Source organism: Calonectris borealis, chromosome 1 (assembly GCF_964195595.1).
Source record: "Calonectris borealis chromosome 1, bCalBor7.hap1.2, whole genome shotgun sequence".
In the NCBI taxonomy this organism is placed as follows: domain Eukaryota; kingdom Metazoa; phylum Chordata; class Aves; order Procellariiformes; family Procellariidae; genus Calonectris; species Calonectris borealis.
The window spans coordinates 145088259-145114139 of NC_134312.1; the positions used below are offsets into that span (position 1 = coordinate 145088259).

At 41.4% G+C, this 25881-nt stretch overlaps 1 protein-coding gene across 6 annotated transcripts in view; it reads left to right on the forward strand.

The window, feature by feature from the left end:
* The window catches only part of SLC9A7 (solute carrier family 9 member A7), a 75857-nt gene that overhangs the window by 19824 nt on the left and 30152 nt on the right, over nt 1-25881 (forward strand). For 3 of the 6 annotated variants that reach the window (XR_012670527.1, XM_075134537.1, XM_075134557.1), the window contains exons 2-10: nt 14768-14967; nt 16302-16379; nt 17142-17218; nt 18205-18317; nt 19661-19766; nt 20055-20196; nt 24218-24323; nt 24703-24791; nt 24906-25019. Coding sequence is in view for 4 of the 6 variants with exons in the window: in XM_075134537.1 (XP_074990638.1) it covers nt 14768-14967; nt 16302-16379; nt 17142-17218; nt 18205-18317; nt 19661-19766; nt 20055-20196; nt 24218-24323; nt 24703-24791; nt 24906-25019 (1025 nt within the window). In the remaining 2 variants the exon portion in view is untranslated. Of the gene's footprint in view, nt 1-14767; nt 14968-16301; nt 16380-17141; nt 17219-18204; nt 18318-19660; nt 19767-20054; nt 20202-24217; nt 24324-24702; nt 24792-24905; nt 25020-25881 lie in introns of all 6 variants that reach the window. The other 3 variants (XR_012670526.1, XM_075134544.1, XM_075134550.1) reach the window with 1 other exon arrangement.

Genomic DNA, 25881 nt, shown 5'->3' on the forward strand with positions numbered 1-25881 from the left:
GTCCCATGAGTTTGTGCTGTAGTTTTGATCAAGTAAATGTGGAAGCCTGGGTAGATACCCAGAACTGTTTGTAATCTTTCATAACTTTTCATAAAGTGGCAGAACTGGGATGGAAGCCTCTTTGGAAATACTCATAAGTTTATTTGGATTTTTCTTTCTAGTGTAGTAAGTGATTGTCTTAACAGCTACAATACAGAGTCTTTTCTCACAATTGTAACTTTTTTTTTCAGAAGTCTTGACTTTCTTTTTTGAATGCCTTTTTAAAAAACTTTTATGGAGGTCTTTATTTAATCTTTTACAGCAAATTTATTTTGAAGCACAGGCATTAATAAGTATAGGACTTAAGCCTAGTGAGAGAACTCATACAAATTTTGTTAGACAAAAATTGCCTTGCTTTTATGAGACATTTCGTCAGAAACTGGAACTGTGAAATGTCGTTCTTCTGACAGAAATATTTTCTATTCCTTGTCTGCAAAAAATCAAGTTACTTCAATGCAAGCACACCTTTTGCAAAATCTGCAGCAACATTAGGTGAGGATACCACAGAGACCACTCAGTCTGTCAGTGTTGGATTGCAAAGCCTTGAGTCTTGTTGACATGTCTGCAATTTGTCTGGCCTTAATATTTAATAAGCCTGATACTCTGCAATCTCCAGAGTGAGAGCAGTTCTTTTAAAAACTGCCTTGTGTCTTTGCTGGAGTTCTCGCCAGGCTCTTTAAATTCAGAGGTGTGCTTGCAACGCCGTGTCTGGAGGGTAAAGCAATAATCATCAATTTTATGGCTCCATGCTCTGTTGTATTAAACTTTGAAGCAGTTTGCAGAAAGAATACTTTATACAGCACAGCAGGACCTTGGTTTTGCCCCTGATCAGTGGGAACTACTGCAAGTCTCAGGTTGCCTTTTCAGGAGGGTGAGTATTAAGAGGTAAGTGACCTGGCAGAGGCTGCTTGTCCAGCCTGCGTGTTCTGGTTGTCCGCTTGATGCCGAGTGGCCCACGGGGACCTAGACTTTTCCAGAGGGAGCTGGTTGTTGAATGCACAGGAGATGCATGAGAGGTGCAACCCGCATCTGTCAGTAAAACGGCAACAGTCGAAGCTGCAGATAAAGCTCTGCTGATGTGCTAGAAAAGAGCAACTGGGGCTGCTCCCTGAAGACAAACTTTTTTTTTTGTCTCCTGCCAAAAGCCATGGGGAATCTCAGGGAAATACAGTCTGAGTAAGCTGGTTTAGGCAGCATCTGTGAACATAAGGGCTCTTTCATTTCCAAACTTCTGATTTGAGCTCTGGTTTTGTCTTTGGATACGCAGGAGTCAATTTTCAGGATTGCTAACTGTCTGCAGGTTCCCACCAGTTGGACTTACTTATGGTAGCGGAAAGTGTTCATCATCTGCACCTTGTATTCCAAATTTGCTAGCTCGAGATGGAGGCTGCTGTGGAAACAGCTGCCTCCTCTGGTTTTCGGGCAGCCAAAGTGAAGAATCTGACTTCCTTCTTTCTGCAAACCCTTACCCAGTAGAAAGTCACGCACAAATTATTAGAAGTATTTGCCATTACATGGGCGTATTTCACCAAGAAAATCCATGCTAAACACAGTAACACTTTGAATTCTTTTTGTGCAAGAAGCTGCGTAGCTGAAATTGAAAAGTACTGCTCTACGTTATGGGGCTTGGGAGTTTTCTAGAACTCTTCCAAAAAAAGTCGGTTTTTAAACCCACAGAAGTGGGTTTTTTTGGGTCTCAAAAGTGGTTTTAGCAAGTAACTTTGAGCTGACATCTAAAAAAGTAATTCCCCTACCCCAAGGCTTAAGTCGAATTTTGATCATTTCTTTTTCTCTTTAGTTATTTATGCAAGTTGCAAATGCGTTGTAAGAACATCTCATTTTTTTCCTAATATGGCTTTAGATTTTGCACTTGAGCTTGAACTTCGGTATTAGATTTGTTTGTCAGACTTAAGTTGGTGCTTATACTTCAACATTGTAATTTGTTTTGTTTGCAGTTAAATACTGTTCTTTTTTTCTCACCCATCTTGGTGAAAAACCTGAAAGATAAATATGTGGGAGCTCTTGCAAACTGCTAATGGCTTTTAAAAGGCAAATCATTAAATCAGAACTCTCTTCTTCAAGTGCACCATGGACTTTCAGTGTCCGCAAAAAATGAACTTCATTTGTAGCACTTCTGTGGCTTTTTTAACATGAATTGCAGAAAGAAGATCCAGTGTCTGCCTATGGGGTGTAAATGAACTCAACTCTAATACTTTGAGACATATTAAAACGTAGCTTCTGGGATGTAGGAAGTATGTTGGGCTGAAAATGCTCCTTTGGGCTGGAAGCCTCAAGCAGTGGGATGAAAGGAAAAGATATCTTCTGGCTTGGAGCAGTAATGGGAGGAACAGGCAAGCCTAGGCTCTGACTGGTTTCTCTTCTTAGCTTGTAAGCTTGGCTGCTTGGAAGGGGACGAGATGACAGCTGTGTTTCCTGCTGGCTCTGGGCAAGAGCCATTCGCTTATCCTAGTGGCCTCCCTAAACGTCAGGGTATACAGAGTGGTGGTACCAAAACTAAGCTCGATGGAGGCAAAATAAAAGCTTGCAATGAGTTGCCCTAGATAATTTACCTCTACTGAAGTAAATCTGCAGCCTTTATGTATTAGCTGCCGATCCAGCTTGTGTGCTGTGAGGGTAGTAATAAGTGCACATACACTGCCATTTAACCTGCAAATTCATATGGTAACAAATCTTGGAGCAAGTACTACTTAACGTTTCAAGAGGTGTTTTTCCAAGTGTCTAGATAATCATCCATCTCTTAACCACATTTTCCAAAAGAAATAGTACTAGCGTGTAATTTTTAAAAATAGAAAGCTTGTTGTAAAGACTTGCATGTTCTCTGAGGGTGGCTCTCTTGATGAGCAATGTTGACAGATGTAGATTGTCTCAGCGTGTAAGTGCAGGGTGGTGTAACCTGTTATCTACACAAACCAATGTTTTGGGGGTTTTTTGTGTTTGTTTAAACTATTTATCTGATACCAGAGCCCTAACAGCCACATCGCTGTTAAATCAGGTACTTTTTTGTGGTTTGGGATGGCAGTTGTAAGCTAGACAAAATGCATGGTATCGTATTGCATGATGTTGTCCCTGGCACTTGTATTATTCTGTCAAGAATTTTCGTAGTCTAAGAAAAGAGTGTCTTTGGAGAAGTGAAAGTGAAGTGAAGCCAGAATTAGCTGATTACCATTTTTGCATACACGATTTTAAGTAAAGGATGTGCATGGTGAGCAGCAGTGCTTGGTTTCATAGCCTGCTTACTCTCTGTGCTACCTTGTGTATGTGGGTGTGAGTCCGTCCCCTGTCCTCTAGTTTTAAGGGAAGTGGGAGTTGTTCGTGCTTCTGCTGGCAAATGTGTAAGTTCCCAGGTTTTTATACATACAGTTAATGTGTGCAGTTAATACTTTTAAAAGCATGTTGACTTAAGCAGTTTCCTAACTGAACTGAACTAGACATATTTAACCCCTTGTATTGGTAAAAATCATGCCATGAGAAACAACTTAAGGAAGTTTGGAGGATATTTTGGTGATGCTTATCTGAAGCAGCCCTGAAAGTGCAGTGGTATGAAGCGAGTGAAATAGAAAGGTCCTTCTTTTGGCTTGGTATCTTCCTGAAGGGGTATCCATCCACCTTGGGATGCAAGAATTGCCATATAGTGATTATTTTGCATATGTCCAAACCCAAGATTTTAGTGTGGGGCTGGGAGTAGTTGTGTTGAAACAGTTTGTGTGGGAAAACCTGCTGGTTCAGTCTAAGAATCTCTTATGTTTGTTCTTGAGGTTGTATTTGTTTGAGAGAATATGCAGGGGAGAAGAATGAATGGCCAAAAGACAGCATAAATAAATAGCTTTATGCACTTAAAATGACTAGCATAAGAGCAAGCTCATGGGATGCACAGTGGTTCTGCTCATGTAAGTGAAATCAGCCTTTGGAAGGTGTTTTACTCCTTAGCTCTTTCTGTCTTGCCAAGGGGTCTTGCACCAAGCCGCTGTGGTGTCAGTGGGTCAGACTTTTCCATGTAGTGGAGACTGGCTGCTCTTTATCTCTAATAAATCTGATCTTACTAGCGCTCAGCTGGCACCTTTGGACTAGGAGGGGACATGAAATCATAAGTTCCCAACCATGTCTGTGCCACTAGTGAGACATGCTGGGGTTAGAGTTGAGGTAGGATGCAGAGGAGAGCCGAAGTGGATATGATTGCTCGGACACCATGCTGGCACCACTGATGCTAAAAAGGCTGGAAGGGATGGCAAAAAAGTCAGGCCGGAGCAACACCTGAGATCTGTCAGGAGCAGGCAAGGAGGCATCGGTCTGTAGTAGGAGCAAGCAAGAAGTTAGTGACTGGGAACTGTAGGGTGAGTTTGGCTGGAGTAAGGTAAAGCTTGTACCAATTTAGGAGGGAAGAAGGAGGGTGGTAACAGGGTGCGTAGGAGGCTGGGAATTGCAGCTGTGGGACCTCTGGACAATGTGCTGCTTGTGAGCAGGCTGAGCTTTTGGCTGGCTTTTCTTGTTGAAGCTCGAAGTGCAATCTTTCTTCTTTAGCTCATGGCAATCAGTCAGAAAGACAGAACTGTCATAAACTGCAGTCATTTGCCTGGCTTCTGCAGTCAGTACTAAAACAACTGCTTAAATTTTACACTATATATAAAATAGAAAGGGCAGTCTTCGGCAAATAATAGTCAATTTCTTTGATCCTCTGTTCACCTGTTCATAAAGTCCTAGAAGAGTATTTTCTGGCTTTTTTTGGTTCCTAGCATGTAAGGTGGGATGGATGTCAGAGTAGCTGGGTCAGTGGGTTAAACAGTTGTGGAGTGGGCTTGTGGAGTGGGCTTGTGCTGTGTTTGTGGGAAGGCCACAGCCACCGAAGTGCCCGTGCTCAAAGTAGTCACCCAGAAAGGCGAACCAGAGGGAACACGTGGCTTCTCAACTCTGCTTTGGGAGATGTCTGTAAGCAGTAGGTTGTCCCTATGAGATGGGATAGCTCTTCTGTGGAGACTGTGTGTGTTTGGATGTTGCAATAACAAGACTTCTATGGTGAGACATAACGATCACAAAAAGCCAGAGTTGTCATCTTGCCGCTATTTCTGTCTTTTGGGTCAGTGCATTTCCCTGTAAGCCACAAACCATCTTGTTTACAAGTACCGGTTGGTCTTCTGCCCACAGCTACAGAGTGTGGGGCTTGTCTCAGCAAAAAAGATTTCCTTGAAAATTGGTCAACTCGAAACCTTTGACTGTTCTACAGGAAGGAGGTTGTGTTATTAGTAAATGGATGGGACTTGAGGCAGCAAGACCTTTGGGAAGGGAGAAGTTGTTATGGTTTAACCCCAGCCATCAGCTGAGCCCCACCCAGCCGCTTGCTCACTCCCCCACAGTGGGAAGGGGAAGAGAATTGGAAGGATAAAAGTGAGAAAACTCATGGGTTGAGATAAAGACAGTTTAATAGGTAAAGCAAAAACCACACACACAAGCAAAGCAAAACAAGGAATTCATTCATTACTTCCCATTGGCAGGCAGGTGTTCAGCCATCTCCAGGAAAGTCAGGCTCCATCATGCAGAACAGTTACTTGGGAAGACAAACACCATCACTCCAAACGTCCCCCCTTCCTTCTTCTTCCCCCAGCGTTATATGCTGAGCATGACGTCATATGGTGTGGAATATCCCTTTGGTCAGTTGGGGTCAGCTGTCCCGGCTGTGTCCCCTCCCAGCTCCTTGTGCACCCCCAGCCTCCTCGCTGGTGGGGTGGGGTGAGAGGCAGAAAAGGCCTTGGCTCTGTGTAAGCACTGCTCAGCGGTAAGGAAAACATCCCTGTGTTATCAACACTGTTTCCAGCACAAATCCAAAACATAGCCCATACTAGCTACTGTGAAGAAAATTAACTCTACTCCAGCCAAAACCAGCACAGAAGTACTGGGAAGTTCTCCTTGAGACGACTGAAAACCTTTCTGATGCAGATTTTAGTTCATTCACCTTGCTCAAACATCTTCCTGTTCTTTTCTTCCTAAGACTTTTTTTGGGCCCCTGTCCTAATCAGAAGCTCCCAGAAATGGTTTTTAGGATGGCCTCCACACACATCCATCACTTTAAATATCCTTCAAATAAGGAAAGGCCTGAGGCTGGTTTGCAGAACTCCTCATAGCAAGAACACAGGCTTATCTATAGTTAACAGCTGTCCTTGTAGCTGTTGTAGGGTCTCTGAACCCAAAGCCATGCCAAGATGGATGTATTTCCTGCCCCTTCATCCTCTCATTATGTCAAACCTTCAAAATTAAATGACAGTGTCAGCAAAGAGATTGCTACTGCTTAATGAGTTTCAATTGGCTTGTAGATTGAAGCCTGACTCCTTGCAATGACAGATTAATAACTCCTTTTGGTGAAGCTTTACAGCATATTTTAGGGGGGGAACAATTATTGTCTGGGCTTTTTTCTTTTAAACTGTGAAGCTTCATTTCTTGCTAGTGCCTGAGCCAGCTGTAAAGGTTTTTGTAACAGGAGGCTTGATGTTATTCTTTTTCGGATTCTGAGGAGCTTGTGGCCTCCTATTTGAGATACGCCGAGTGTTTCTAGCATGCATATGCAAATGGAGAGAAAAGCAGTAACAAAATACAACGATTAAACAGGAAATTTTCTGTTATCTACCACAGAGCTGCTGCTGTGCCTGCTGTTTGTTCTTCTCAGGTGCCTGCCAGTGTGGTCACCAATGTGCCTGGGGGAAAAGATCTCAGTGTTTGGGGTTTTTCCTCATCTGGCTTCGAAGAAGTGTTGAAAGAAATGCTTCAGCTCTGCTCCTGCCACAGGGGACTGAGACCAGTTGCAGTTGGTGCCCTGTTAGGGAGTCACTTCTGTATGGGGCAAGGAAAGGGAATCGCATGGGGGCAGAGGTTAGTGTCTTTGGGGTTGCCCATTGCAGCTCACACCTGCAGGGGAACGTCTGTGGCATTAGTATGTGTATGGCTTTCACTGCTTTGGGGCTCATTGCTAAGGAGGAATACTTATGCTTCTGAAAGTACAAAGAATCTTTTTAAATGTTATATATAAAATATTTAACAGCAAATGCTTTGTTAAATCTGTGTTGCCTGAAACACTGGTTGTGCGGTAAGTGAACTTGAAAACACATGAACAAGGGGAGTTGAGATTAGTTGCTGACTCTGAGCTTCTTTGTAATCTCTGACAAATACCTGTGCCTTTTATAACTGTGGTATCCTACTTCTAAGTTGAGAGTGTCTCTTTAAATTGTCTTCTGTGGCTTGTCTGAGCTCTTCCACTGAGTCACTGCTAAAGTTGGGAATTGGGTCAGGAGCCTTGACTCACAGTCCTGTGCTTGGACCAGAGGCCACATGTTCTTACCGCAGGACAGCAGTTTCTTCCAGGGCTGAGCCTTCAGTTAGGCTGTTCAATACCTGATGTGGGGTTGTGGTTTGTTGTGGGTTTTTGTTTTGTTTTAGTGGGTTCTTTTTAACTCTCTCTTTTCTGGATTTTTAGATTCTAGGGGAGAATACAGGAAGTAATTTTTATTACTGGTTGTCATTTTGCCACATTTTTATAATCATATTTCTGTGGTTGCCATCTTATTTGGGACAAACTAATTTTACTGGAGTTATAACTCTCCCCTGCAAATGTGAAGCTATATGTGAAACTTAATAATTCTTCAGAAATTAACTACTGAAATTCCAAAGCAGCCTTCTGTTTAAATTTCTCGATAGTTGTATTTTTAAATTACTTTTTTCTACCTTAAACCTGTTGTTTAACCCCATCATCAGTAAGAACGTGCATTACAGAATAAAGCATATCTGCCTGCTTCTGTAGTTCATAATTTTTTTTTGACTATTTCACTATACATATGAGTATGTAGATCACACTAACATGACATGACCTGAAAAAGAATTAGTTCCCCTGGGAAAAACCCAAACAACAGTTAGTCAGAAGGCATTTTTGACCATCACAGACACTCTTGTGGGTTTTTTTGCAACCCAAGGCTTGTGAGAAGGCAAGGGGGTGCATGGTGAACATGCGTCCAGCAGTGCAGAGCCAGCAAGTTAATTTGACATTTGGTTCTCCAGTGTCCCAATAACTTTTTTGAGTTATCTGTTTATTTAAATTCAAAACTATGCTTAGTTTGGCTTATTTAAAAAGTGGTTAAAATGCTTATTACAAAGATGCCCTTGATAGCATACTGCTGCGTCTGCCTACAAGGAAGAATTACCAGCTTGTTTACTGTCTTTTAACTTCCTTATCTAAAATAGCCCTAAGGCAATGAGAAAGCATGACCTTGAATCTGTAATTCAGCATTTCAGGTTTTGGATATCCCCAAAATTTCCTTCAAGAATTGGCATCACCTGCCTTCATTCCCTGTGGAAGAAAATGGACTTTTTGGGGGGGTGTTTTTTTGGTTTTTTTTTTTTTTTTTACTGAAACACAGTGAGGGCTTGTCTTGTGATTATGCTGCTGAACATAAACTGCCAAAGACAAGGATTAATTTCAAAACAGACTTCCCATTTTTCAAGTCTCGCATCTTCTGCAGTGATGTGACAAGCTGATAAATGCCATGCTGGCAGCGTTGCACCATTAAGAAAGTAGCTAATAGACGAGCGATGCTGAGTGTGAGACCCTGACAGAGGTCTGGAGCTCTGCAGTCACTTGCTTAACCCTTTTTCAAGGGGATGCATAGCAGTGTTCCTCTGCACTCCTGTGCGTGATAGCACAGTGAATGGCAAGCAAATGGTGTAAGAGTGGGTTGCTAGTGCTTCTGGAGGTGGTACCTAACGTTTGATCTGATTTTTTTTTTTTTAATGTGCAACATCACCAGCTCAGTGCTGGATCAGAAACAATGCTTGAATTACTTTGTAAGAAGTGTTGAAAATTCCTCATAAATCACTGTCAAATTTGAAGGTGTGGATTGTGAGGTTCAAAGATTGACCCTGTATTAGGAAAAATATTTTCTCTGTTGGTGTTTCAGGCTATTTAAATTAAAACTTTACAACTGTGATATCTTGATGCACACAAACATCCTATAGTAAAACAAGCTGTGTGATAAATATTATTAGTCTTTTGCCTTGAAAATACTTACATCCTTCTTGCCAAGTTTTTCTTCATCTTTGTTTCTTTGTCTTCAAGCTGGTAAAAAGTTTAGTTTGGGAGTATGGAGGAAAAAAATACAGACTTTCAAATGTAAGAAATCCTTTTTACCTATTCTTTATGTGTTTTTTTCAAAAGCAAACAGGTGTTTTACACACCGTCACGTTGCACCACGAGGAAGCTGGTGTCCGAGTACCCAAAACACACTACCCTGCCCCTGCGTGGGCTGGGTCAGGAGAGACGGGCTGTGTGCCCAGGTGAGAGCGGGCCTCGCCGCTGACGGTGCTGCCCGGCTGGGCAGAGCACTCAATGGTTTGCTGTAGTGTTGCTATCAAAACTTACTACTTTTACATTTAAAAAAAGGAAGGTGCTTTCTCTGCTGTATCACAGAATATGCTGTTCTGTATTTATGTGGCATTAACAGTAGTTGAACCTCTCCTGGTCGCCCCCTCTGCCTGTTTTCCATGGGGTGAGTTGTGGCCCAGGGCAGGGGGCAAGTCAGGGTGGATTGAGGGAGTAAAAGCATCCCCTTCCCAGTCTGCTGGATCACTTTGCCTTTTATGATCAGACTCTTATATTGCCACTTCTTCTCGTCTGACTTAGTTTTAGGGTCAGCAGTGCAGTCTGTCATTTAAACAACAACAAAAAAACCCAACTCAACTCCAAAGCAACAGAAATCCCCAAGACTGACACAGGAAGCAACAAAATTGCTTTCAAAGAAACCTTTGCAGCACAAAGTACCTGTCTGAGGGGTCCAAATGTTTGTGGGAAAGAGTATGAATTGCAGAATAATCCAGGCTGAAAAAGACCTCTGGACGTAGTCTTGTCCAGCCCTCTGCTATATGCAAGGGTGGAGATTATACAGCCCTTCTGGACAGCCTATTCTGGTGCTTAGCCACTTCATTGTTTAAAAAACAAAACCAAACCTTACCTAATTTTTTTTTCCCTGCATTGCAACAAGTTTGTGGCCTTTAGTCCTAATCACCATGAGCTTTTCAGAAGAGTCTGTGCCTCTCTTCTCTGTCTTCCCAGTAGATAGCTGCAAACAGCAGTAAGATCTCCGCTGAGCCTCCTTCAGGCTGAAACGTGGTTAAATACAAACTTCACTACGTAGGGAAGGACCCTCAGTATTCGGTGCCTGGCTCTTTACCAGAAGCATATGAAAGAAACGGTATCTAACCAGGTGTGAGTTCACCGATTGATCCAGTCCACCGATTCACAGTTCGAATTCACTGACTGAACTGTGTGTCGTGGAGTGCGAACGCCTCCGGTTCCTGCAGGCTGCTGCCTGCTGAAGCTGCCTGAAACCTCAGGGCTGGCTCTGCAGCAAAGGACTGGGCTGGAAACCACACAGAGCTCGGCTCTGGCCAGGGACGGGCACCGGCAGCTGCGCATGCGTAGCTGAATTCATGTTCTCACTTCAGTGAGTTCTGTGCTCAAACAAAACCAAAAGTAAATATGCCATTTTAAATGGTGTATTGTGTAGATTGGGGTTGACTATGTCTGAAGTCTAATGTTTTTTATTATCGGTAGTGATTTGTTTTAAAAGGGAAAAAATATTCCCAGCTTTTTAATGCTTCATTTCCAGTAAGATGTTCTGTGTGTACCAGTTGTGTGATCGGCATTGTACACAAAAATACTGCATAAATGCTTTCTCTGTTAAAACTGAGAATGCAAGTCATGCATACAGGGCAGTAAGTATTAATTTTCGAGATTAGCCTTCCTGAGGGTCTTTGAGCAGTGATGTAAACTTGCCCTTGCAACAGTTACCACAAACCCAAACTTTGAAAGTAAGGCTCTTCTCAAATTTTGAAGTATTTATAGCCCATTTCTAGCTTTTTTTTTTCTCTTGTGACAGTCTTGCAGTAAAGACAGTCCTGGATTAGTGGCCCTAGAGGTTTCTTTTTTGAAGAGGTAAAATGTTCTTAAGCAGTCAGATAAATATTTGCTCTGTTGATCCAGGCTCTCCATAAACTCTTCACCAGTGAGACCTTGTGGTGCAGAAGCAACACGGAGTTTGTGTACTGATTCTTCTTTATCTGTTCCTAGCCTCCAGCATCCATCCCTCCCCTTGCTTCCAAATAAGCAACAGAGCTATACTGAATTTATGCTTGTGTTGACAGCCTAGAAGTAAGTCTAGAGTATCCCACTAGGTTTGTTCATTGAGCAATTCCAGGTCTCTCTCTTTTCTGTTTTTGTTCCCCAGCTGCAACTCTGACGTTCTAGAAATGGTTGAAATCAAGTATCCAGAGAGAATTTATAGAGGATGCCCTGGCCTTCTGTATAACACCTAATGGCAGGCAGCTTAGAAGGGCATCCTTTCTGAAGCTGTAAATCAGGCTGTTCGGTTTGCCTGAAAAGCGCTTGGGGTTTTTAGGGTTTTTGGGGACCTTGGAGGCTGACTAAATATATAGGCTTTGTTAATGTTGCTTTATCAGGTGAGATGGGATGTAGAAATCATCTAACAAGTCCAGTAACTTTTTAGTGTGTAAAAGACTTGATGTTAGTTGGAAAACTGAAAATACTTCCATACAGTTTTCCATAAAGACTGTAATTTTCTGTGGAAAAACATTAATGACTTCAGGATTTCTGCAGCTCACGTCTGTTAAACGCGTCCAGCTGACACATTTCTCTTTAATGTTCAAAACCTGTTATTTTGGGGCTGTATGATAAATATAGTGGTATGCCTGTACCTTTGTAAGATTGGGGAACTTTCCCCTCTCTTAACTCATCTTTTGACCTACCAAGTGCCTAGTATTTTTTGCTAATGAAGCTGTCCATGGTATTTGTGTGGCTTCCTTGGCCCCTTCTATTTTCACACCTATTTCTTTTCACGACTGAGCCCCATGTAGCTTTAGCCAGTGGACTGCACCTTGCTTTGACCAGCTGCCGCTGCTTCTGCTGGCCTCCTGCTTTGACACTGGCCACCCTGGTCCGAGACAGCAGCCTGGCGGCAGGCATCGGATGTTCCTGAACGGTGTGGTGCTCAGTGCAAAGGTTGTCCAGTTTGGTGTTTTATTGGTAGAAGGTGTATGAAAACAGGATATTTCCCTGTAGCTGTGTTAGCTGGGCCATGGGACTCTGAGGGTTAAAGGATGTTTCGCTTCAAACACTGGGTATCAATTATGGATATAATTGGCGTATCTTCAAAACTTATTTTAAAATAACTGGTATATTTTATTATGGGAGGAAAACATATGAGTGGATTATATCCAGTTGTATAATGCGATCACATCCTGCTCTCCAGTGCATCTTGCTAATGCAACAGCAATGGGGGTTTCCCGTCTGCTTTTGCAATGAATTCACTGGACAGTCTCTGAGCCTAAGAAGCTATTACATCTGTCGGTGTCCCCCTCTCTATTCTCAGCTTAGTAGCAGTATGGATCTGGCTTTGTGCCACTGCTATGCATAAGCTCGTCTGTACAGTTGTTATTCTGGCTTCTGATTTACTACAGGACTTCTGGCTGATGCTGATTAGATCAGTTTTTAACACAGACAGTCTTCCTGATGTATTCTGTGAGCCTAGCTGTTCCTAGGTGTGAGGGGGCTGAGAGCAGCAGAAAGCTTTGGCTGCTTGCCTGGCTGGGTTGGTGAAGATGTCTCTAGCCATAACTGGTCATGCAAGTGGCTTGGAGGTGACTGGCCCTAACCTGTCACTTTGTGCAGAGCTGCGTTTCTGCTGCATCCACCATGCGTAGCTTTAAAATGCTCCGGGGTGGCTAGGAGTGTGCTTGTATACACTTCTGCATTTAAATTCTCAGCATTTGAAATTTCAGTAAGTATATTTATCTTGCTGAGGGGGTTCCTTCCCCTGTGTTCTCTTTGAATATGTACTTCTCTTTTCTAAATAAAATACATCTTAATCTTCCAGTTACTTTTAATGATCTTGTTGCCGCTATGTTCTCTTGATCGTAGAGAAAGAGGGCTGGAGGCGAGCCGCCCGCTAGTGTCACAGCTACTACCTGCTGTACCTTCTCTTGCATTGAAACTATTTTTCCACTCTGAACTTGAAGAGAATGAGGTGTGTTCTTTTGGTTGGCTTTTTTGGGGTACAGTTTGGTTACTCTTTACACTATGCCATAAAGATAAGTCTGTTTGGGGTTTTTTGTGGTGTGGGGTAGGATTTTTTCTGTGTTGTACCTTATTTACTCTCTGGTTATTACCTGTCAACTTCATTTACTGCCTGGGGAAACAGATCTATGGATGCAGAGTGAGGGTCACGGGGAGCAAAACCAGCATTGACTACTGACTTGTCAACAAAAGGATAAAACATCCATCTTCATCTTGCAGTTGTCTGAAACGAGGATTAAATAGCAGATCATCCTAAGGTGACAGGGGAGCCTTTAGTAAGTGGGTATCAATTTGTTTACTTACCAGACCAAAACCACTTTGACTGTTCTTATATGTTCTCTCCGCAGAACTGGAGTCTTGTTCTTTTCTTAGTACATTGTAAAACGGTGCTTGGTTAAAACCTTGTGCTTCTCCAGCCTCCTGGTGTGACCCTTGCATTAGGTTACAAATTATTTTTGTCATTGTGTTTGATGCATCCATTATTGATAGTGTTTTCTGGTTGGATTTTATCTAGGCTGGCTGAGTAATTCTTCATATATTCCTGAATCTCAGGTCTCTTATGATTGTTCATTTTTTAACCTTACTTTATTTTTGTTTTTGTGAAACGTGGAAAATGCTTGCAAAAGACAGCTGGCTTCTTTGTGCATGTAACCTGAAATTTAATTGCAAAGTTTGAAGAGTACGCAGGAGATTGTGCAACAAGCATTGTTTGCTTGCTTAGAATTGCCAGGCAAAAAAGCTGCATCCTTGCTGCAGCCATAAAATATTATGGCAAACATTACTGTTTCAGCTCAGTTATGGTCACATGTTTTCAGCAGTCTTTATTTGCTGGCAATGGTGTATCTGCTCAGTTCTGTCCTTAGCAGGTGAGATGTATCTGATGTGTCCTAGTGTTTAGCCTCTCGTGCAACTCAGGGTTTACGCATTACAGGTGTAAATGAGGGTGAGGAAGACAAAACACAAAATGGAGTATTTTGTTTGTCACTTCAGGCAGATACCAGATTTTATAAATTCATTGGTAGTTTTGATGTGCTCAAGGCCTCTCTTCCTCTGCAGGAAACTGATAGTAACAATTCACTGCAAAATGAACAAACTGGGGTTGTTTAGTCTGGAGAAGAGGAGGCTGAGGGGAGACCTCATCGCGCTCTACAACTACCTGAAAGGAGGTTGTAGTGAGGTGGGTGTTGGTCTCTTCTTCCGAGTAACTAGCGATAGGACGAGAGGAAATGGCCTCAAGTTGCGCCAAGGGAGGTTTACATTGGACACTAGGAGAAATTTCTTTACTGAAAGAGAGGTCAGGCCTTGGAACAGGCTGCCCAGGGAAGTGGTTGAGTCACCATCCCTGGAAGTATTTAAAAGACGTGTAGATGAGGCGCTTAGGGACATGGTTTAGTGGGCATGGTGGTGTTGGGTTGATGGTCGGACACGATGATCTTAGAGGTCTTTTCCAACCTTAATGATTCTATGATTCTATGTTTGCACATATGCTTGTAATGCTCACGCGTTATACCTTGGATGTTATTTGAAACTAGCAAGTTAGGTACAGGAATAGCAAATCAGCCTCATGGATTTTTAACTCTCTTCCAGGACTCATAGTTGGAGTGATCTTGAGATATGGGACTCCCTCTACCAGCGGCCATGACAAGCCGTTCAGCTGCTCGCAGGAGGACAGGCCGTTTACAACCCTGCTGGTCAACGTCAGTGGGAAGTTCTTTGAGTATACGCTCAAAGGGGAAATAAGCCCTGGGAAGATCCACAACGTGGAGCAAAATGACATGTTGCGAAAGGTGAGGGTAGACCATTTTGTGTGCTTGGCTGAGTGTTTCTCCTTTATCCATGTTTCCCTCCCTCTTCCCCACACCATCCCATTTGAATGTTGGGTAGTGTCAAGTGTCTGTATTCCTGATAGTAACAGCACTTCAATGCTTAATTCAAAAACACCTTCTGTATTATATCGCTGCTGGCGAAACCGTGCTCTGTTGCATGTATGTAGTCCAATCCCAAAGCCCTTGATTGCTGTTTGAAGACTTATTGTCTGTTTCTAATGTCTGTAGAATTCACGAAGACCAGCTGAACAAAAAAAGCCTGATGCTGCCTTGTATAATACAATATAAGGAAAATGATCTTTTCCTAGTGAAAAGTGATTGTTTCTTAGTGGTTTTTTTCCTAGGGTTTTTTATTCCCGTTTAATTTCAGGAAATAGTTACTGCCTACGTCCCTATAATCCACCAAATGAGAAAGTCTGGTATTCAAAGTGAAATTCATATTAACTATTACTCAGATCTATTTGGCTTCTTATTCTATTCACTGTCAAGAACTAACCACCTTTTGTGTGTATTAAAGCTAGACTTTGAAGTGTAGCATTGAGACTTTAGGCTTGTAACCTAAAAATACTTCTTTCTGCTGACTGTGAAGAGAGCTTAGGTGCCTGTTTATATATACCTGTCTGCTGTAGATATCTAAAGTTAGCTGAAATGAATCCTGTTCTGGGAGTGCACACTTGTGTTTGTCTTCTAACCTGTGCTTAGACAGGGGTGAAGAGAGCCTAGTTAGTCTCACATGTGTGCAGGTCTTCTGTTTGGATTTTAAATGTCGGGTTGTGTTCCTCACTCTAGTGTAGTCTTTCATAGATATCTGGAGCTTCCACTGAAATACGTGGAAGTGATGGATGATCCCAGTTCCTGAAAACCAGTCTTGTATCTGAACTGATTACAACAGCTATGCAGGGGCTAGACTTGCCACAAAAAAAAAAAAAAAGCTTGAATAACATCTCATCTGCAAATATATGAATATCATTTACCACAATAAGAGATATCTTCTCCAGCATCATTTCTATTAGATTTTTTTAATTTAAAAAGGGGACTGTGTTTGGGACTACTGCAAGACTATCATTGGTGATGGATGTAATGTCTATTTTTCTGGATACTGTTTACCACAAAGAGCTGCTGCTTTTTGCTGCTGCATATGTATAGAGCTGGCCAGTATTTTGGAGGGTCGACTTAGCCAGTTGTTTGCTATTTTGACAACCAAAAATAGTATTTGTCAGAAAATGAAAGAGGAAAAAGACCTAAGAATTTGTGTTTGTCTGTTTCTAATTGAAGTTTCATATTTTATTTTTTAGGTAACATTTGACCCAGAAGTGTTTTTCAACATTCTGTTGCCTCCTATTATTTTTCATGCTGGTTATAGCCTGAAGAAAGTAAGTGTACTAATTTTCTGAGGAGAATAGTGGGAGTTTTTTGGTTTGGGTTTTTTTTGGTGGTTTTTTTTTTTTTTTTAAGAAAGAGACTGCTGATTTGTTCAGGAGTACAGTCTCCATTTCAAGCATTCTGTTTTTTAATAGCAGTAAGAAAAATCTCATGTCCTCCGTAGATGGTTAAGTCATATTGTTTTAAGAGAAAATACATGTACTTTTCACTATAAACACGTTGAACTCTATTTAATCTTGCTGATTTGTTTTCCTTTGAACATTGCCAGAGGTTAACGTCAATTTCATTTAAATTAAAAGATGTCCTGCTATGAATTGTTTTGGTCCTTCTCAAAAATGCAAAATGCAGTAAATTATGCTGAGAAGTGGACCCAAACCGGAATCCCGGTGGGGATGTGCCAGGCACTGCATGGCAGAAGGGCCCAGATTCTGCTCTCGCTTGGCGATACCATGAATTGGTGCTGGTTTTTAGTTTTGCAGCTAACTCTTAAATCTCTTACGAAAACATCTGTGTGGAAAGTTTCCTGTCAATAAGCTCCTTGTAGGATTTAATACATGGTTCAGGTTTGATTTATTCGATTTATTGAAGTTGGACAGAATTTACATTGGAGTAATGGAAGCAGTTCTCTGAAATGGAGGGGTGTTTCTATGCAAGTTAATTTATTAATGCAAGTGTAGTAGCGCGCTGTATGTTTTTGAACAGGTGATATAACTTGTTTTAAATAAGTATATAAACCTCTTTTTCCTATGCAGAGACACTTTTTCAGGAATTTGGGGTCCATTTTGGCTTACGCCTTTTTAGGAACAGCAGTCTCTTGTTTTATTATTGGGTAAGTGAACTCTTTCTATACTAAAGTTTAAGTTGATAAAGTGTATATTGAGCCCTCCAGAATGCCTCAATTTTGTAATTTGTTTGTTTGAGGATTTTATTTGTGTATCCTCCAGACAAAATGCAAATGTAACTTTTGCTGAAATTTATCCCACTTCTAAACAATACCGTCCCTTGAAATGATATTGTCAAGTTTGAATCACTTGACAAGTCCACGGTACTAAAGAGCGGCATTGAGTTTTTGATGTAATGGTCCAGCCCAAAACAAAACCTTGTTAGACTCTTACGGGAATGGACTTTAACTTGAATTGTGGACACTACTTGTAATAGAATTTTAGCTATCAAACTTCTAGAGATGTCCCTTTCAGTGCCTACATACGTGCGTGTGCTCTCTCTTTCTCTCTCTGCATATGTGTATATATATAATTCTATGTGTGTATGTACACACACATTTAAGATAGCTAATCACGTTAGTTTACTTGCATACAATCTCTTATGCTGCTAATATTATTGTGTCTGGTGTATGGATATTCTGAAATACAGAAATCCTGAATTGCATAGGTGACCTTGGTTTGTCTCTCAAAGAATTTTACTAGAGAAATACTTTGAAGGCTATTCTTAGCTCAGAGCTTTTGGCCCATGTACTGTGTTGGGAGAAGGAATACTGAGGGGATTTTTGAGCAGGAAAATGTTCCCTTTGATAGAAAAAGGAAACAACCTGTAGATTCTGTGTGCTAGTGGCGCGAACAGATTTCATGCTTTGCTTACTGGTTTTAAATTATATATTCTGGATCATATATCACTTGACTCAGTTCATAGGGAAAAGAGGAAAATTAATTTTGAGAGCTTAGTATTAAACTGGCAGTGTCCCATGGAGCTGTAGCATAACCAAGCCCACCTGAAATATTGTTACTTGTGCTTTTCCTTTGCCTGCCTGAAATGCATCAACTTGTTTGACTTGGACTGTTTTATCCTCTTTCTCTTCAGGAATCTCATGTATGGGGTTGTGAAACTAATGAAGTTGGTGGGTCAGCTCTCTGATAAATTCTATTATACAGACTGCCTCCTCTTTGGAGCGATAATATCTGCCACTGATCCAGGTAGCTTGCTGAACATTTTTTAATAACCTTCCAAAATAATCCTATTGCTAAGATTGTTGGCTGCATAGCACAAAGAAATTAACAGCACTTTATTTTCAGTTATGTTATGCTAGTATCTCTGATCCTCTTCTCTGAAACGCATGCAAATTCTGAGTGTTGTGAAAGCTGTTCGCTGTCGGTTTGGTGCTGGACTGGTATGATGTGATGGTATCTTTGGGGAAAAACGTAACTTTCCTGTTCAAATACTTTAAATATTTTTTCCCCCAGTAGGTTTTTTGTTTAGTGTGCATCAAGTCTAAGACTGCAAATAGATGAAATTATTACATTGTCTGGATAGCAGGACTTCCTTCTTTAGCTATGTTGCTTGGGACATTGGATAATTTAAGAGCAATATTTGAGGCTTTTAGGTTCTTTAGGTGTGGGGAATTTTTTTTTTCTCCTTCAAATGAACTTCATGTTTTACAAGTTTAAGCAGAAGAATGCTCTTCCAGCAAAGTAATTTGAGCTTTTGCCAAAATAATCCAGTCATCCTTCAAAGTCCAGCAGGCTCATGTAGGTGTCTTTTCTTGACACGTCAGTCTGGAGAGCCAATGTGTGTCAGGGGCCAGGGTAGGGAGTGGCGAAGTATGAAGCTTGACATTTAAAACAGCTTATTTGAGGTGCTCAGTGGTGATTTGTGTGAAAATGGAAAGTAGCTCCTGTGATTGAGCTGAGCTCTGAACAGCTGGTGGTTGCACACAATTTATGCAAAAATCACCAAGCTCATATATGGGAATATCTTCAAGATCATGGTCTTTCATCTCAGACTGAAGTTTCCTGAAAGGATGGTTATACATATTTACAGTCTTGCCCTTTTCAAATTCTGCACAAATGCACACTCCTGTGGCATAGTGTATGCTTTGGGGAATACTTAGGATTATTAGCACTATTTTACAATGGCTGAAATAATAAAGCTATGTCAACAATCCATACAGTCTTTAAAAGTAGCACGAGCTGCACAACGTTTTGTTGATTGTCTTTATGGAACATGTTCTACAAAAAATATCAGGACTTTGGTAGAAGTGCTTTGTCTGCCCCGTGCCCCTTCATCTTGGGGGCTTTCCTACAAACACTGTGCAGATGGGAGGACAGCAGAGCCACCTCCTAATGGAGCTGCCCTAAAACTGATGGTGGAATTACTTACCTATAGATAAACATGACTAGTCTGTTTCCCAGTTTAATTTTGATCCTGTACTTCAATTTCTGGGTTTTGTTGCTTTAGGCAAACTGGAAAGTCTGCTCCGTCAGCTCACACAGTCGTTCCTGAAGTCAGCCAGTGTGGTTTTTCTCTTTTCTTTCTGTAGTTACCGTGCTAGCAATATTTAATGAGCTGCATGCTGATGTTGATCTCTATGCCCTTCTGTTTGGGGAGAGCGTGTTGAATGACGCTGTTGCCATAGTATTATCTTCGTAAGTAACTACCTGAATTTCTACTCTGAAATTACTTTATTGCTTTTGGTATTTGTCTAAAATAAATGCTTTTCCTGAGAAATGTTATTTTGAATTTAAATGGATTGTCTTGAACTGAATTAATAAACATTACAAACGTTTGTCAAGATCCCTCATGCATACATACACCAGAAAGGCAAATTTGCCTTCAGTGTGGGATTGTCTCTTCTGTTGCTCAGGTGTTGCTGTTATGGAATAAAACTTTTCTGATACCACTTCTAACTTCTCATTGTGTTACTCTCTTTCTAGATCTATAGTTGCCTACCAGCCAACAGGTGAAAATACCCATGCTTTTGATGCAGCAGCTTTTTTTAAGTCTGTTGGTGTTTTCCTGGGAATATTCAGTGGTTCTTTCATGATGGGAGCAGTGACAGGGGTTGTGACAGCTCTGATATCCTTTTTCACGTTTAGCTCTTCCAGACTAGATGCTATATTCAGGTACTAACAGGGCTCACCTGTTTCCAACTATAGCAATGTTGACGCTAGCTTGTTTTAATCTGAGCGTGAAGATGTGATCCGTATTCATGTAAACTTTGTCTATAGAAAGGCATATAGGTACCCACAGAAATAATCTTTTTCCAATATAACTGTGGCCACACTGGAAATTTTACTGATGTTGCTGCATGCTGCAAGCCAAAGGGAGGCCCTAAATGGGCATGTCCTAATATTCAGTTTCATTTTAGGAAATTAAAAAAAATGTTTATTATTAGGCTTGAAAGACATCTCATGATAACTGGTGTTTTGATTCTGTTGTCAGCAAAATCATTAATAGCTATTTCTGACCCCACAGGGTTCTTTCTGAGTGTCCTGCATTTAACCTTTCTGCTGTCATCTGTCTTGGATAAGACTGCATCTCTACTAGAGTTAACATCATAACATGATGTGCTTTGCATGACCTGTCCTGCTCTCTTGAAGCTGACTGCTGCTATTTGAGTAGAGCTCTGAGGTGCTCAGCGAGCGATCTGTGTGGGTTTTGTTTTAGATTCAGGTAGTAGACCTTATTAAGACTGACCTGCTCCAGAAATTGTGATGTTTCTTCAGGAAAAAAAATCAAATTCTTTGCTTTTAGACTAGCTACACATCCCAGATTGCTTTGATCTGCCTAGGTTTCTGAAAACTCATCTAAAAGGGGTAGAATGTGATATTTTATACAATAATCATGAACCTGTGATTCTTCATCTTAAGTAATGATGTCTCAACCGTGTATATACACACCGTGCAGATTTGTCTGATATATGTCTGCATAATGGTAACCCTTCAGGTATAAGAGGAAGATGTGCTGTGATGTTCGGTTTTCCAGTTCCACTGTTCTGCCATCGATGTGGCCCAGAAGCATGATTCTTCATCTGGCTTTTAGGCTACCGGCCATCCATAGCTCTAGCTGATCAAATATTGTTGCTGTGGTTTTTGACTTGCTGGTTGGCTACTAATTACAGCTGAAATGCATTCAGTTCCATTTTGTAAAATCATGCTTCTGAAGCAGCAATTGGTTCTCGCTGTTTCTAATGTTTGTGCTCAGGAGGATGCATGAGGCTGGGAGTGGGGAGGCTGTTCAGAAGACAGCCTCTGTGGGTTGTTTAGTGTTTTGTTTGTTTTGTTTTTTTCTTTTTTGAAAATGAGAACACCACCACAAACAAAAAAATCCTTAAATTGTTGCTCAGTTACACAATTTTAACTATTTTCTTTTGCAAAAATACTTAATGTCATGCAATACTGTAGAAGCAAACTGTAAATTTGCTTTTTACTCTTCATAGCTCATTAGAACCCATAACTTTTGTCATGAATGAAGTGAATAGATTGTTATTCCCGTAGCTGTGAAGTACCTATAACTGTCCCTTTCTATGAGTGAGGGGTTTCATGCAGTCATTGAAAACTTTGAAAACAGGCAGAATATTTAGTTTCCAAATATGATGCAGATACCATACGTGGACTTCTTCTGGCTTTCAGTAAGCTGTCTTGGCCTCAATGTCTGTGGTTATTTTTATAACAATTAAGGTATTGTACCACTTTGTATTTTCCTTCTCAATTGCAGAATCTGCCTGATTGAAATGAAGTGAAGCAGAAAGCCATGCCTAAGGAATAAAGAAAGAAAGTTGTCTTTGCTTTAATGTTTAAGTTAAGAAAACAGAAATAATAATTTAATTTGAATTAACACTTCAATTTGGTCAATTATTATATGAAATAAGATGATGATTTTTTTCTTACCTTTCTCTCACCCTCCTCTTCCTCCAGAATAATGAGCATAGGTTTTCATTTCAGATTTAATGAAATGTTTTGATATGGCTACTTACAGTAACAGCAGGGGGCATAGAGTTTGATTCACAAAGCTGCCAGAAAAGACTGGAAATGAGGAATCTGTTCTGACAAGGGCTCTTGCCTAACTTCAGGGGAACAAGGTTCAACCTCTTCCTCTCCCGCGGAGTGACTGTGGCTATCCAGTCTCCCAAGCATCCATGAATGCCTCTTGAGCCAAGCACTGGGATAAACTTGCAGTGGAATTATCCGAGTGCTTTGTGGGAAGACGGGTTCTAGTTGTTGCTCTGATGGATGTTGCTTCTTCAGAAGCATGATGTTACAAAATGGGTCTGTTTAGGAGGGGAAAAAATAATCTAGCTCAGTGTAACAGTACATCCTCAAAAGTTTTCGAGAAATGGTTTATATGGAGAAGTGACTGTGTGGAGAATAAAAGCTGTTTAAAAAAATGCTGAGTTTTATATTTGGTGTAATGTCAACTGTAAGGGAGATATAGATATATTTTATGATGGTTTAGAGTGCAGCTTTCTGACAAAGCAGGGTTGCAGCTGAAGGTGTAGTTGGGGCATGTGTTTCAGTGCCCTTGCCCTCCTCCAAGTTAGCAGAGAATGCCAACAAGAAGTAGGTGTGGGTGGGGAGCGGGTGGCCGGCCTCAGGATTGCTTCGTCCTGACCAGGCTCCCATTGAAATGCTGCCAGCTGTTTGCCTCTGGTGTTAATCACTTGTGGCTTGTTGTGAATGCTGTATTCTGTGATAAAGCCCACGGGAGACTGTTTCCACTGAGTCTTCTGGGCTACCTGACTGCTACTTGCAGGAGGCAGTCAAGAGTGCTGTGAGCCCCAGACCTCCCAGGACCTGTGAATTTCCTTGTGAAAAGGGGGTGCTGCTCATTGCTTTTAGCATCCCTATCCCCTATTGAGCCATGACTCCCCAAGCAGTGGTGCTGCCATTAGGTTTAGATTGTGTAGTGCTGCAGAGAGCCCAGGATGCAGCTGTGTTACGCGTGGACAGCAATGGTGGATGACGGTGCAGTCTTGATGTGTCCATTGAGGTACCAATTGCCTTCATATGAGCAGGGGGAAGTGCCACCACCTTACTGTTTCAAGTGTCCTTGCTGTGCTCTTGCTGTCCTCCCGCTTGGATTTCAGAGAAGATTGTGCTACTTGTCAGCTTTCAGAAAGACCAGGGATCTCTCTACCACCCCTGTTAGCACGTGGTTTCTTTCTGTGTCTTCTAGTAGAGTTGCACATAGCTGTCTGCACCTCAGGTACAGTGAGCTGTTCAGTGTTTACAGGCTGACAGAGTCGTGATGAGGGAAAAAAAACCCCAAAAACTCTATAAATATGTGAACAACTTTTTTGTATGTAAAGAGCTATATTTAACACTACTGAAATCCATTCCACTTCTTCAGTAGCTGTATGAACTGTTAATTCAGTATGTGTTTGACGTTCCTCAAGTTTTGCTCTCCTCTGGAAGATGAACTTCTTTTTTCTTCCCATTGAAAGACTGAGCTGCTCTGATTGAGTTGGCTTTTACTCTGAAACACATCAACACAAGGAGAGGAGATATGTTTTGTTGTAGGCAGGATTTCTGTTTTGCCTCAAAAGTACAGAAGTAGCCATGCTTGCTGAAAAAGATTTGTCAACAAATCTGAGCAGAAAAAAATCTGATAAATCTCCTTCATCTTAGGGTTGCTGTAGTCAAGAACGGCCCTGTGAATTAAATGCTTCTGAATTTTATTCTTTATTTAAAGATGGGGGGATCTTTATTTGGGCAGGGAGAGGGGGGCAACCCAAACTGAAAACAAAAAAAAAACCCCTGAAAAACCAAGACACACAATCTAAAAGGAGCGCCAGGTATATATCCCTTCCCTGCTGACGCTTTGCAGGGAAACGTTGCATAGAGCAAGATATTACCTCAGAGAAGTGGAGCCACAGTTAAGCTATGGATATGCAGCAAAAATATCCAAAACTGACTGTTGCAAGGGGAGACCTTGATTCTGAAGTTTGTCTTGATGTGATGGAATTGATGTTTTTCAGCACTAAGTGTTCTGTTTTCCAGCTAGCATTGGCTGTTAGCACATAAAAGTGTTTTTCATAAATACTGAGTACAGAGAAGCCAAAGGATTTATTTTTTGATCCCTTAACAAATGACTTAACGTGACGAAGTTTACAAAGTTGCACTGCTTCCCCCTGCTGGAAACGGCTCTCTTCTTCTTGATGTCCTGGAGCACTTTCTTGCTTGCAGAAGCTTGTGGATTTACTGGTGAGTTGTTAGGATTCAAGCATATGGAGACAGAAATCTGTCTGTCTTAGCAGCCCTTTTTCCACTTTCTCATTGAAAAATGAGAAACATTGAAAATGTTTCTCCCAATGAGAAACAAGATGTTGGTGCTTTAAGCTTTTCTATGTTCTGTACAATGCCATCGAAGGGGCAGCTCACTGTGTGGCTTTTAAAAGCACTGGTTTGGTTCACGTACCCAACTCCCTCCTGATTCCAACCTGGAATCTAACTCAGTTGAAAATAAGGTTCATAAAATATCAAAGTTAAGGATGATGTATAAATTTAATAGAGCTTGAGAGGGGTGAATGTGTTGAGCTCACACAGTAAACAGGCTGATTTTTACATGTGATTCTGTTCACAGGTGTGGTGGCTGTCCTCTTCTGTGGAATTACCCAGGCGCATTATACATACAATAATTTGTCAGCTGAATCAAGAAGTCGCACTAAGCAGGCAAGACTGTCTTTCATCTTTTGTACATTGTATTGCCGTAGTATTCTGTGTACTATTGTTTTTGAAAAGCAGCTTTATTGCTTGGCCATTAACATGTGACTGTTTTCTCCCTAGCTCTTTGAGGTATTACACTTCCTGGCAGAGAACTTCATATTTTCTTACATGGGTTTGGCACTGTTTACTTTCCAGAAACACATATTCAGCCCAGTTTTCATCATTGGAGCTTTTGTATCCTTTTTCGCTCTGTGTGAGGTTTCTGTATCTTATGTGCCTGAAAACTTGTGGTGTCTGTTGGCTTTACCAAATAGAGGACGGCGGCTGACCTGAGTTTCCCTCATGTCTTGCGGGCACAAGAATTTTGAGAACAATCTTTGGTTACCCCTTTCATCAAATCCCTAAGGCTTTTGCACCACACAGTTGTTGGCTCTGTACCTGAGCAAGTGCTAGAAGTCATATAATTTCAATAGATAAATAAATGAATATGCTTTACTGTGTGACTTGGCTATTGAGAGCCAGCAGTGCTTGTGTTGCTCTTGTATTCGAACTTTGGGGGCCTGGAAAGGATTCATTTTTTCTCTTCACTTCCAACAGTCCCTTGAAGAAAACAAACAAACCTCAGGTAAATAAAGAGGATCATGGGTGAACAGAATATCTTTGAGCGATGCCCCAAAGGTAGAGGTCAAGTTCTCAGGCGATGGGAGGAAGAAGGAACTGAGCTGTGGTGCAGACCATGACGTGAAGGGTACGCACTGCTGAAAAGTGCTGGTGTTGGAGGTGGTTATCCAGTTCCCATCGTGCCTGGCTGACGTGGTACTTGGCTCTCAAATTCCCCAGAACTGAACACTTTTGTAGTAGTCACACTCATGTAAACTGGGAATCACTAGATACCTCTTTGCACCCCGCTCCTGTTGAAATAGCTTACATACCTATTTCTTCACTATATTCCTGGCTGCTTGAAAATTCAGAGCAATTAAAAGTGTGCATGAAAAAATGGGAACTAGTCTTCCAGTCTTGATTTCTCTCTGCCTGCTGCAGGAGTAGTGCTATAGGCAATGAGATAAAACCCAGTGAAACGGCAGGTAAAGATGGC